General features: G+C 35.2%; 1 protein-coding gene across 1 annotated transcript in view; it reads right to left on the bottom strand.

Moving 5' to 3' along the window:
• Nucleotides 1-13,181, bottom strand: part of LOC111043678 (dual specificity protein phosphatase Mpk3) — a 46,590-nt gene extending 33,409 nt beyond the window's left edge. The window contains exon 1 of the mRNA XM_039439691.1: nt 12,556-13,181. Within this exon, the coding sequence (XP_039295625.1) occupies nt 12,556-12,967 (412 nt within the window). The 5' untranslated portion in view covers nt 12,968-13,181. The remainder of the gene's footprint in view (nt 1-12,555) is intronic.
• Between the last annotated feature and the right edge of the window lie 1,419 nt (nt 13,182-14,600).

Below are 14,600 nucleotides of genomic sequence, written 5' to 3'. Positions count from 1 at the left end.
ATCTATAGTGAGTCAGGTTCACGTTATAATGGCAGTGGAAAACGATAGGGGAACAGCGTTGATGATTATCTGCCTTGCCAATGCCTCATATACAGGACAGCTGATAGCGTTTCATCATTAAAATAATCAGTTATATTTTATTCATCAAGGAAATATATTTTCCCATGATTTGATAATAAACTTTCATAATCAATATTAAATATTGTGTTAATTATTTTTCTACATTGTTGGAAAACGATATGACAACAGAGCAAAGCTGGAAAGAGATAGCACTATTCGCTTAGTTGAATGAAAGACAAGTATACCAATACCATTGCTAATCAAGCACTGCCGTTATAACGTGTTACTATAGACGTTTAGGCTCAACTCACACTTAGGCGACTCAGGTCGAGAAGAGACTCGACTCTAGTCGAGAGCATGTGTTTCCAAATGGTGACACTCAGACCAGTCGATTCTAGTCTCCGTGACTGTCACCATTTGAAAACACATGCTCTCCACTAGAGTCGAGTCTCTTCTCGACCTAAGTCGCGTAAGTGTGAGTTGAGCCTTACACTAGTAGTTCTGTGAACAGTAGACCTCGCGCTCAGTAAGTTACATTGACCTGTTGTTATGTTTCTCAAAAATTAATATATAATTTATCAATTTATAATGTCTAGAAAAAATCCTAAATAAATATAGAGCTTTCTGTCCTATCGTACCGTGACGTGTCGTCCCGGAATGTGAGTGTGAGCGCTGTTATCAGGTCTGGCTGCAACTGTCTACAACGTTGATGGAAAGATACAATTTTCAAGATGTTTGATGCTTTTGAACGGATAGTATTATAGTCAACTGTCTACTAACGTTGATGGAAAGATAAATTTTCAAGATGTTCGATGTTTTTGAACGGGTAGTATTATAGTCCACTAGACAGCTTATTTATGATGATAGAATAATTCTATAGTCTGATTTTTACGGTGCCTTTTTCCTTTTATAATATCCTTGAAATGCAAAATTTCCAAAAACCTTGTATATACGTCGACGCGCAATTTAAAAAGGAACATACCTGTCAAATTTCATGAAAATCTATTATCTAAATGCCAAACCATCGACTTGAATATCTCAATTACTGTTTCGATCACATATCGCTATCCAGTTCTCAGTTTAAGCCTACCAAATATATTTTAGGTGGAATCCAGCCCACACAGCTCATGCCACGAACTTTAAACCACTGTTTCAACCAATCAATAATTTGATCAGTCACAAACATATATCTCTAAAAGCAACTTCACTTATATCAACTCCTTCTACCATCCATCCAGGTTAGTTTTCCCCAAATGTCACCAACTAAAATACACCACCCTATAATCAGATTCACCTGTAACCAGCTCTGGTTAAATGGGAAGCATAAGGAATGCTTGCTGTTCAAAGTAAGGACCACGTTATAAAGTCAGCAACATTGGTGTTGCTATCCTTGTCTATCATTAGACAAAGCAGATAGCTCTATCCTTTTCTAGCTGAATATCTCACTATAGCCACATACAATTTATGGTGTTTTGACGTCATACGTATCAACACTGATTGACAACAAGAGAGACAGTGAGAGAGAATGAGTGAATGAGAGAGTTTGTGTGAGAGAGAAATAGATAGCTCCATCCTTTTCTAGTTTTCTAGCTGTATATCTCAATATGGCTACATCTATGGTGATATTTTGACGTCATACTTATCAACACTGATTGACAGCAACAAGAGAGAGAGAGAGAAATAGATGGCTCTATCCTTTTCTAGCTGGATCGCAGTGTAGTTACATTTATGCTGGTGTTTTCTGTTTTGACGTCATACTTATCAACACTGACTGTCAACGAGAGAGGAAGAGAGAGAGACTGAGAGAGAGAAAGATTGAGTAAGTGAGGATTTTGGATTTTGAAGTAACTTATCAATGTGATATGTAGTGAGTGACACATGAACATCAGGGGGCCTGTTTGAATGCATCGTTGTAAATGTTGTCCAAAATGACAGTTACACGATAAAGTGCATCAGGTGATGACGTCATAGACTTCTCTTTAGCCCCCCAAAAATGAGGCACCAGTGGATGAAGAGAGGGAAGGGTAACCAAATATAGGCCTGTCTCTGTCATTCATCAGAGCACATTTCTCAGGCTATAATATACGAGATATGATAAATATAACTGATTTACGAGGGAATCTGAAATTGTTCTCATAGAACTGGCAAATTTAATAATTGAATCATCGTGAGAATATCATGAATTTAGAAACAGAATAATGTAATTCGATACTGTACTGCGTACACAATAATTCTGTACTACGCTTCATATAAAGTATGAATAATATTAATTTTGACAAATAGTGTCAATTAATTAATTAATTATTAGGACAATTTAGTTAGTAGCAAGTAGGTTTTAAGTATAGATTCAACAAGTAATTCAGGTTTCATTTCTCTTTCGTTTTAAATAGCTACTCTAGTTTCATTTCAGCTATTCATCATCTCTTTATTGATCCATTCATGAAGCGTGAATGCATCGTTGTAAATGTTGTCCAAAATGACAGTTACACGATAAAGTGCATGTGGGCTGATCACCCCTAACAATCACCTGGGCTCAAAATACTTGTGGCAAAACGATTAGCGAATGCGATTTGACTATAAGCATGATTTGATAGTAGAGTGCCAAACAGAGTCTGGAATCGAACCCAGAAACACTAACATATCAAAAAACCTCCCTAAAACATCAATATTTCAAAAGGGGTAGGTTTTCTCGTCCCAAATCCCCGTAATCTCAATTTTTTCGAAATTAAGTCCCAACATTTATTTAATCGATCGGATGATGAAGCTGTGGATAATATTCTTCAACCCTTCCCTTACAAAGGGGAAAATCTAGATCACTCCCATTTTAGCTACCAGATTGACCTTTACAAAAGGTCAAGATTTATCCCCCACAGGTGTACCAACATTTGAATACAGGGATGAAAGTTTCCCTGCTCTATGAATTTTCATCCTTTTAACCCGATATACGTGTGGTGTAAAATTTCCCTGAACTAGAATGTGAAATTGAAAGTGAACAGTTTCTATTGAGAGAATAGAAGTCGATCTAAGGTTAGAAGATTTGATGCCGGTTGCACAAAATCCGGTCAAATTTTAACCGTGATTAATTCCACGAGAACCAATCAGAGAAGCCGTCTCTTCAAATCAAGAAGGCCTTCACTGATTGGGTCTCGTGGAATTAATCACGGTTAAAATTTAACCGGCTTTTGTGTAACCGGGCCATGATGTTTTTATTGTATAATAGATTTTTATAATTGACATTACTTAGAACTGGAATATTACCGTAATTGAAGGAAGAAACAAAGGAAGGAAAAGAGAGGCAGATAGTGATGTCGGTCTCACTTTGAATCCTCAGATGTGGTTGTAGAAGAATAAGAAGAAGAAGAAGATGAAGAATAAGAAGAAGGAGAAGAAGAAGAAGAAGAAGAAGAAGAAGAAGAAGAAAAAGAAGAAGACAGAAGAAGAAGAAGAAGAAGGAGAAGAAGAAGAAGAAGATGAAGAAAAAGAAGAAGAAGAAGAAGAAGAAGAAGAAGAAGAGACGGCGAGGGAGAAAAAGGAAGGTGGAAGGTGGGAACTTCCTTCCATTGTGTTATTCTTCTCGATATTTTCTACGAAAAAATGGTAATCACGTGATAGATAACATGGAAAAAGAGCCGCCATTGTGTTAATGCAATTATTATTCCATGTTTAATTCCACGTTTTTTCCTGTTTTGAAGTCTGCTACTTCAATTTTCGTTTTCAATCTTTCTTGCGTTACCTAGCTCTAAGCCTGGTTTTCATTAGTAGAGTTAGTGGTGGAGATTTTTTGGGCAAGTACTAACTATCTTGTGAACTCTCCCAATGAAAACGGTCAAGGTAGAGTACTAGTTTCCAGTAGAGTAGAGTGGGATAGTATACTCACCACTTGCCTTCCCCCACCACCGCTTCTCACTCTACTCTACCACTACTAAACTAATGAAAACAGTCTCGAGCTTGTAGAGTAGACTATCATTGACATTTTGAGGTTAGTTCTGTTCACTAGACAACACACTTTACCTACTATTCTCAATTGTAGTAGAAACAGTTACTCGACCAAGTGAGTAGAGTAGGCAGTGGAGAGAGAGATAGGAGAACAGCGTGGCCGATTCTCTGCCTTGCCACTGCATTCTATAGAGGATAGATGACACCGGTGTATCTGATGTGATATCAACTGTTCATTCTTGTTGAAAATCATCAATAAATATATTATATTTGCCAAGGAAATATATTTCTCGATGATTTAATAATACGCTGGGCCATATGAATAAGGTTGAGCATTTGCTTATACTTCTAAAATATGGAGCATTTGCTTCATTTTCAATGAATAAACGTGAGCAAAACCTTTTGCTAATGCTCATCAAAAAAATAGTTTGAGCATTTGCTCAAAAGTAAAAGCTTTTGCTCAAAATTGTATGAATAAACTAGAGCATTTGCTCAACTTTTGAAGCAACTGCTTCAAAAAAGGTGAGTCTAGTCTAGAGCAGCTTATCACCTTTTGCTCATAGTAAAATGGCTCAACTAATTCGTATGAGGTAGAGGAAACTATACCAGATACGATCACAACCAAAAGTTATAAAGATAGCCATCACAAAATAGGAAATAAGTATTTAAGAAGATAGTGTAGACGATTATAAGAAGGCTATTGATATTATAAGAATATGCTGAAGATTATTATAGAGATGACATTTTTTCACGCTATTATTTCAAAATTCTAAACTCAACTAACCTAAAACTCTATTCATAAATAGAAAACAGCAGACGACGCAAACACAAGCGGTGCACCCTACTTGCATATTTAGCGCTTCCGTGAGCTATAAAAACAAACTAAGGCTACAAAAGCGAATCAGCTGATGAAAAATCTCTAAAATACGTGAGCATTTGCTCCAGAGTTCAGGAGCATAAGGTAAGAGTAAAAGGTAAAGCTTATTCATATAAAAATGAGCAAATGCTTTTGCTTCTACCTTTTGCTCATGAGCAAAACCTTATGCTCCATGCTCTTGCTTATGAGCATTTGCTCTGGTTTTATTCATATGGGCCACTATCTCAATTGGGATTAGATAGTTTGATAATTAATTATATATTGTAAAAAAATGATCAGGCGGCTGGAAAAGGATACAATGCCTTCTATAGACGGTAGCTGATACAGATTTATTGATGTGATATCAACTGTTCATTCTCGTTTAAAATAATCAATTATATTTTACTAGTAGTTCTGTGAACAGTAGACCTCACGCCGTATTCTCATCCACAAGTACCTGATTGAAACTATAGACCTTATGGAAATTGGAAATACAGCAATAGACTAGCTTCTCCACACATCTGTGTAATCACTTGTCAGCTGATTTATGATGAATAATTCTATAGTCTGATTTTTACTCTAATATTGGCGTATGAAGGAGGTTCCCTTTTCCTTAAATATTATCCTTGAAATGCAAAATTTCCAAAAACCTTGTATATACGTCGACGCGCAATTAAAAAAGGAGCATACCTCCTGTCAAATTTCATGAAAATCTATTACCGCGTTTCGCCGTAAATGCACAACATAAAAACATTTAAACATTAAGAGAATTGCCAAACCGTCGACTTGAATCTTAAACCTCACTTCGCTCGGTCAATAAAGCAAGAAATTATATGTTTCAATAATTTTCTAATGAATTTTCATAACTGAGATGAAATATTTTGTTAATTAATTATTAGTTCTACATTGTTAGAAGCCGATCAGGCAACAGAGCAAAGCGAGAAAGAGATAGCGCCATCCGCTTTGTTGAATGATAGACAAGGATAGCAATACCATTGCTAATCAAACACTGCCATTATAACGTGGACCTCACTATAGATGTGAACCTGATTATAGTGGGAATTGAAGATACTGTATATTATTATGAGCAAAGTTAATAGTACAGCCAATCAAGGACATGTGAAATACACGCGAATTGAAGTGGGCTAGTGCCCAACAGTAATAATTTATTGAACGAGATGCAAAATTTAATTAGATTTCGGAGAATTTGATGGTAAGTATTCATTTGGAATCTCTCTAGTGAGGTCCACGTTATAATGACAGTATTTGACTAACATTGGTGTTGCTATCCTTGTCTATCATTCAACAAAGCGGATGCGCTATCTCTTTCTCGCTACGCTCTAGTGCGAGAACGTCTTCTAACAAAGCAGGATTATTAATTAATTAACAAAATATTTCATCTTAGTTATGAAAATTCATCATGGAATTATTGAAAAATATAATTTCATGCTTTAATAAGATATAATTGATTGTTTTAAACGAGAATGAACAGCTAATATTACATGAATAAACCTGTATCAGCTACCGTCTATAGAAGACATTGTCAAGACAGAGGATAGGCAACGTTGTCTCCTATCTTTCTCCACTGTTATAATAACGAGGACCACCTCACTATAGATATAAGGTTTTTATGGGAATATAGATCGCTCTACGCGACTTGTTTTGAAATTGAACGATTCTACGATATTCTATTGGATTTGATGCTGTTTTCATCACTTGCAACTAATGAACCATTGAGAAATTATGAATTTATGGAGAATTTTGTATTGTTTCACGAGTGAATTTATAAAAAAAGCTACACACAGGTTCAGTCTAGTGCAATCCTCAATGATCAAAGCATTATATTTTTCCACAATTACATATATTTTTTTCTTGATTTGATACAATGTTTTTGGGATTGAGGAATCTATATTTGTTCAATACAATCTGATTTCCACAATTACATATATTTTTTTCTTGATTTGATACAACGTTTTTGGGATTGAGGAATCTATATTTGTTAAATACAATCTGATTAAGGTGGAAGATATAAGATTGGGAGATGTCTGTCTATAGTGAGGTCCACGTTATAATAGCAGTAATTGATTAGCAATGGTATTGCAATCCTTGTCTTTCATTCAACAGAGTGGATAGCGCTATCTCTTTCTCGCTTTGTTCTGTTGCCTGATCATCTTTTAACAATGTAGAATTAATAATTAATTGATAAAATATTTCACCTTAATTACATACAGTATGTTAATTGGTTATGGAATTATTGAGAAATATAATTTGTTGCTTAATAAAATATAATTTATTATTTTAAACGGGAATGAACAGTTAATATTACATCAATAAACCTGTATCAGCTAACGTCTATAGAAGAACATAATATTGACAAGACAGAGTTTCGGCAACGTTGGTTTCCTATCTTCCTCCACTCTCATTATAACGTGGACCACACTATAGTAACTCCAATAAAGAGATGAGATGAAATTTTAACAATATTCGATGCAAAGCAAACAATATACGCTACCCGAACCGTGGGCGTCGAATTTTATATTATTAAACCGTTTTTACAGCAGGTAGACAAAGTTAATTGAATAATTCAATGTGAAATGAAAATGCACTCGAGAGATGGAGTTGAGGGAATGAAAAGCTGATTTTCCTGGAGGAGGTTTTCATGATAAGCGGGGTTTTCCTGGAGGGGTTTTCGTGAAAAGCGGGTTTTCCTCGTCGGGACGCCCACACGTCTAGACAGGGTTCGAATCCCGCGTGGGAGTGACATTCGATTCCAGGTCTCGGTCAGTGGGTCAAACTACAGTCAGGTCCACGTTATAATGGCAGTATTTGATTAATATTGGTGTTGTTATCTTTGTTTATCATTCGACAAAGCAGATAGCGCTATCCTTTTCTAGCTCCGCAACGGTCCTGATCGGTTTTTATCAATGTAGAAATATGATTATTCAACAGAATATTCAAACTCAATTATGAGAATTACAATAATTAATTAATTGAAAAATATATTATCAAGACGAATAAAATATGATTGATTATTTTAAACTAGAACGAACAGTTAATACTACATCATTAAACCTGTATCAGCTACCATCTTTGACAAGACAGAAGATCGGCAACGTTGTTCTCTTATCTTTCTCCACTGCCATTATAACATGGACCTCACTATAGACGTAATGAACACTTGAGGAACTGAAAACTCTACAAATAAACTTGATTTTGTTGTGTTCTTGCTGAAGTCCCAACTCCACCAAATGAAGATTTTTTCATTACATTCCAAGTGAATAAATAGTTAACAGATGGGTAGGCCTGCAATATTAATGCAACATGATATTATGACCCAGTACCTTCTGACATCTAGTGGCAGAGTTGAGAACTAATCACTTGTTAACGTCTTGTCGACCAATCAGAGGCGAGCAGGTGAGTCTTGGAGGCGTGGCTTACCAGTCTTCAAATCAACTGTGATTGGTCAATATTTTTCTCATGTGTCAATTCTATAGTGAGCTTCTAAGGAGAAGGAGAAGAAGGAGGAGGTGGAGAAGAAGAACTAGAAAGAGGAGAAGCAAAATAACTTAATTTATTCAAAGTGCGGTGATATTAAGTGCAAAATTTGACTATAATTTGGTATTTCAATCATTCTAAATTCAAAATTTCTAGCTAATATATATTCTTGGACAGAACTTTGAACTTTAAATATCCTCAGTAGCCTAAGAACATAGGCTATTTTTTCGGACATTTTATTATTTATCAAAATTTGGGAACAAAATAGTTTTGGGCTATGCCTGTTGTTCTATCCCGATCATATTCATATGATTTGTAATTATATCAACGAATAAATAAAATACGAATATGGAACTAGATGGTAACAAATTCAGAAGAAGATGTGAAAGAGAAGTAGCATGAAGAGAAGGAGATGGAGGAGGAGGTAAAGGAGAAGTTATAGTAGAAAAAGGCAGAAGAGAGGAAGAAAGGAGAAAAGTGGAAGAGAAGAAGCAAGAGAAGGAGGAGAGAGAAGAAGAGTAATAGTGGAGGAGGTAGAGAAGTGGAAGAAGAAAAATAAGAGGAAGAAGAATAAAAGGAAGAAGAAGAGGAGGAGGAGGAGGAGGAGAAGTATTACAGGGGTGTACCACCCTTCAGTCTGTCTGTACACCCACGCATATTTGCTACACTGACAGACACCGATGAACTTTGTATCGTGGGTGTAGGGTAATCTGCCCTTGCTATTGACATTGAATCTAGTACTAGCTAGGTCACCGTTTCACTATTTAACTGTCACCATTAGTTAAATAGGAATTATTTGTGTTAAACTATACTATAGTGAGGTCCACGTTATAATGGCAGTGGAAAAAGATAGGAGAACATCGTTGCCGATTCTCTAATATAGAGAATATATCTCACTAATAAGTGACTGTTCATTCTTGATCAATAATGATATCGGGGCACCGAGCTTCGCTCGTTTTATTTATTGATAAACAAAACACAATTCTCCAAAATGATCGTGTTTATATTTCACAGCTGGCTATATGTCATCTAATAAATTTCGGGGATGCGATATGTTGATTTTTCTCATACTCAATCGCTTACTCACTTTTCTACTATCCACAGCTGTTTCAGCCAAGGATGAATTATCCTTTTAATGTCGTTCAGCAAGTTTTCCCAAGGATGAGACCTAGTGCAATCGATTTTTTATGTTATAAACCTACTATGTTCTAAATTTCGTGAAAATCGTTAGAGCCGTTTTCGAGATCCGTTGAACATAAATAACCAGATATAAATATAAAAATACAGAAATTGCTTGCTTAATATAATAGGATTACGATCAAACATACCTATAATTACGAGATCTACCTATTAATTGATCAATCAATTATTTTTTCTATTTTTTTAACTCTACCTACTTATCTTATTACCTCTCAATTATTTTTATAGGTTTTTCCAACTTATAAATCAATCACTGTATTGGTTCTCTATAATTTCTTCATCTACTCGCAATATTCTGGATCATAGAAATCTATCTATTAATTTACGATGATTATCCACTTGTTGATCTATTGTGACAATTGGTGTAATCTAATGCTGTAATGTGATCTAATTGCAGTATCTATGACAAGGTCCACGTTATAATTACAGTATTCCTTGACTATCATTCGATATAGCAGATAGCGCAACCCTTTTCTACATCCGCAACGTTGCCAGATCGTTGACAATTGATTGAATGAAAATTTTACATGCTGGTATCTTGAAGAATTTAAAATGGGCCTATAACCATCCTCGGTAAATTAAGAATCTACAGTATTATTTTGTAGAATTTCAAGTTGATCAGTTGAGTAGTTGAGACGTAATGATGCTTCATTCGTGAATTTCCTATCCCCTACGTGTATCAGCCAGTTATTTCCTCTATTTCTATTATATTATAGATCACACAATACTTCTTACTATCGTAATTCAAATTGCATTATACTTATCTCCTTATTTTTACATATTATTTTTCAGGTCATACTTCGTATAATGCACTGATTAGTTAGCTATGTTGTTAGTTGTAATTGATTAGTTACTGAATAAGCATGCAAATATTGTAATCTACACAAATATAGGAATGTATTGTGATGTCCACGTTGTAATGGCAGTATTTGATTAACATTGGTGTTGCTATCCTTGTCCATCATTCAACAAAGCAGATAGTGCTATCCTTTTCTACCCCTGCATCATTGCCAGATGGCTACTATAGTGAGGTCCACGTTATACTCGTAATAGCAGTATTTGATCAACATTGGTGTTGCTATCCTTGTCTATCATTCGACAAAGCAGATAGCGCTAGCCTTCTCTTAGTAGATCTTATCTCCGACAAAGGATATAATCTTGAATAAGAATAAAAGGGAGTGCAGGTTTGAATGTGAATTAACGGAAATTAACAACAAATTATAGATTTATTTATTTTTTAAAAACATCAGATAGCAATAAGCCAATCAAAGTATGTTTTTAAATCAATAGAAATCTGAATATTACAGTTTTTCTTCTTGAAATTGCGTAGTTTCTTGATCAGTAAGGGTACTTAGTACCCTACTTTGATCTTGAATAAACTAATCAGAATATGAATATTGTTCAGTTTTATCTCAAAAATTGAATAATTTTCAGATGCAGAGAGTACTTTATACTCTACTTTGATCTGAAGTACATTATATAATGATATGAATTTTATAGTTTTCATTCCAAAAATCGGATAATTTCTAGGTTCAAAGGGTAGTTCATACCCTATTTTGATCTTAATTATTTCTCAAATTTCAGTTTCAAGTCGAGAAGCTGGTTGGCTCCGTACTCCCATTAGAAGGGTGACCACTTGAACAGCCACATTGTAATTGCTTTCCAGTGGTTCGTATTCCGCCTAAATCTTTAGGTCCACTCATCATCTTCCTTTCCATTGCCCACGCACAAGCCAGAAGCTCAAGTGGGCATCACCCTCAGAAAAAAGAAAGAAAAAAAATTATCAAACACATGTACGAAATGATTATAGGTCCAATAATTCTCAGGACTGAATGATTGTAGCATATTATAGTGAGGTCCACGTTATAAAGGCAGTAACTATTTGATTAACATTGGTGTTGCTATCCTTGTCTATCATTTGACAAAGCAGATAGCGCTATCCTTACCTACCTCCGCAACGTTTCCAGATCGTTCTTTAACAATGTAGAAATGTAATTAACAAAATTCAATCAAAATCATGAAAATTCATCATTAATCATTGAAAAAATATATCTTCTTGACAAACAAGATACAACTGAAAACTTAAACCAAGAATGAGCAATTGAATATTAACTCAGATATTCTGGTATTACCAATCCTCTAGGATAAGGCAGAGAATCGGCAACGATGTTCTCCTCTTTCTTCACTGCCATTATAACGTGGACCATACTATAGAATATTGAAAAATCATACTGATTATCCAAAACTCATGCATTAGGGTCCGAACTTTTCATTATAAATCTATTTTTATAATATAGGAGTTATCCTTCTAATGTTTCGGATGAACACGTTAACTATCGGTCCCGGCTGCCTAAAAAGCAGCCATATTAGGTCATGTCAGAGGCCCTGAAATTGATCAGTTGCGACCTGAAAGCTCTGACACCAGACCTGAGCCAGCCAGGTCACAAGATATTATTTTAATTATAGTTATTTACTTGGGTGTAAATTTTCTATATTGATTCATTTAAATTAGTAGCCTACATGAAACAAACAGGAAACACTGAGACATTTATTTTATTTATATTATTGGTGAAACAAAAAATATGCAGTATCGTTATAAAACAGTTACAGCTAAAATATTAAATTTATGATTTTCTGAACTAAACCATAAAACTATGCTCATGCTGAAGAATGTATAGCCATAACAAGCCAATATAAACCTACACTTTGACTGAATTATAATTCAGGTTTTCGTTTCTGAAAGGCTAACTTCCCACGCGACTGTATATAACGTGGGCTGGGCTCAAAAGCAAAATACTGTAATAATGATGGGCGTAGAACAACCAACAAGTGGCTAGGAATGATTCTGATTTTTTTCAACAAAATAAATAGATGTAGATTGTTTTGAATGAGTTTAAGATCAAGAGTTAGTAGTTATTTAGTTGATAGAAGAGGAATTTTAGAGAGGAAACGTTCAGAACAGCTACGTTTGGCCGTTACAAAAATGTAAACAAACAAAAATAACCTACCTTCCAAACACACAACGCGGCAGCCATCTTTGAGAAGTCGTTTGGCTAAAACGTGTATCGTATCTCCGGCCGTAAAACTGTTCTTATGAAATAGCTTATCAGTTATATACGCATCACTGTAAATCACAAACAAATTCTCCTTATACCCGTTGACGATTTTCTCCTTCAAATCCCTACACTTTATTGTTGAAGTTAGGTCTATCTTGCCTGCAGCCAACCGTCTCAGCATGATGCTAGGAATACTGAAATTCACGGCGTTTCTGATGTGGGATTCCCCAAATTCGTCTGAACTTCGACAGTCCAAGATTATAAGTCGGGAAGGGTTGGATCTTAACTCTTGTAGAAGACAGTCTTTAGTGATACACAACTCTAGAAGGTTGGACTGCTCGTTCTCATCCTCTTCTGAAGGCATTTTTGTAGTGTAGTTTCAACAAACACGGGGGAAAACTAGGTGGACATCACTTTAAAACACACAAGACTACAGTTTTAGATGATTTTTTAGAGGGGTAAACCGTTTTCACACATGATTTATCAAGTTAAAAGACACAATCCAACACCAAAACTAGAAAGACCACACAGTGAACGCCCGGACCCGGGAAGAGAGAATAGAACAGAACACTCTTCTCACACTCAGAACATTATTGAAACTACACCAGCGCTGCAGTGGATTTTGGCGCAACTAGATTGAATTCTTGTCATGTGACCTGTGCGGACCAATCAGAGAGCTCATCGTCATTTCATTGACAAAACGCGGCTACGCTTTACTAGCGAATGCGTGGGTGTAGCAAATAAATAGAATGACCTCAAGTTTGTGAATCAATAACTACGTAGAGCGCCAGTCATTGATAAAATTTGCCACCTACGGATGAATTTCATTGAGGGAAGGTACGCTAGCAGTTAATGAAACGCTGAAATAGTGCGTTTTGAAGCGGGAAAAATGATGGAGAAAGAGTGTTTTGTGACAGATTGCAGAGGTACAATAGTTTTTAAAAGTATGGAATGGGATTTGAAGGATCAATAGATGGGATGTTGTGAAAAAAACTGTAGCTTCGAATATTTATGACGTTATTAGAAGCTTTGAAAACGTTCAGAAACGTCTAAAATTATTGAAAAAGTGTGTTTTGTGACAGATTACAGAGGTACATTCTATGAGTTTTAAAAGTATAGAATGGGATTTGAAGGATAAATAGATGGGGTGTTGTGAGAAAAACCTAATTCAAGAACGTTATAAGAAGCTCTGAAAGCGTTAAAAAACGAGAATAATGATGTAAAAAGAGTGTGTTCCATGATAGATTACAGAGGTACCTACTATGGTGTTAAAAAGTATATAATGAGATTTGAAGGTTTTTAATTGATGGAATGTTGTAAGAAAACCGCAAAGTTTGGATTTAAGGTCGTTATTAAAAGCTTTTAAAACACGAGAGATTGCAGAGTTACAAATGCTTTTAAAAATATTTCTTAATGCTTTCAGATGCTGAAGAAAGTCAGATTTGGAGGATAAATGGATACGGCAGTTCAATAAATCAAGCTAATTAAATACTGTAAGCTTTAAAAACACGAGAGATTGCTGAGTTAGGAATGCTTTTGAAATTATTTCTTAATGCTTTCAGATGCTGAAGAAAGTCAGATTTGGAGGAAAAATGGATCGGGCAGTTTAATTAATCAATCAATCTATTATCGTCAAGAAACGTAACAATGTTACAAACAACATCATTTACAATAGGTAGCCTAACAAATTGAATGCAGTTGATAGAAATCTAGATTGACATAAAAGAAGTTTGAAAATTGACAATATTTAGTATCTTCCTGTCTTTATATCAATCACTTTCAAAGTAGAAAATAGAGGCCCGGTTGCACAAAAGCCTGTTAAATTATCTTAATTATGATTAAATAACACTAGAACAAATCAGAGACGGCTGTTTTGAAAGAAGACTTCTCTGATTTGATGTCTGATTGGCATTTAATCACAGTTAAAACTCAACAGACATGTGTGCAACTGAGCCAGAATTTTAAAAAAGTGTTTAAATTACACCAGATTTGTTGTA

This window comes from Nilaparvata lugens, chromosome 13 (assembly GCF_014356525.2).
Source record: "Nilaparvata lugens isolate BPH chromosome 13, ASM1435652v1, whole genome shotgun sequence".
NCBI classification, from domain to species: Eukaryota; Metazoa; Arthropoda; class Insecta; order Hemiptera; family Delphacidae; genus Nilaparvata; species Nilaparvata lugens.
This window is presented reverse-complemented; position numbering and strand designations above follow the sequence as displayed.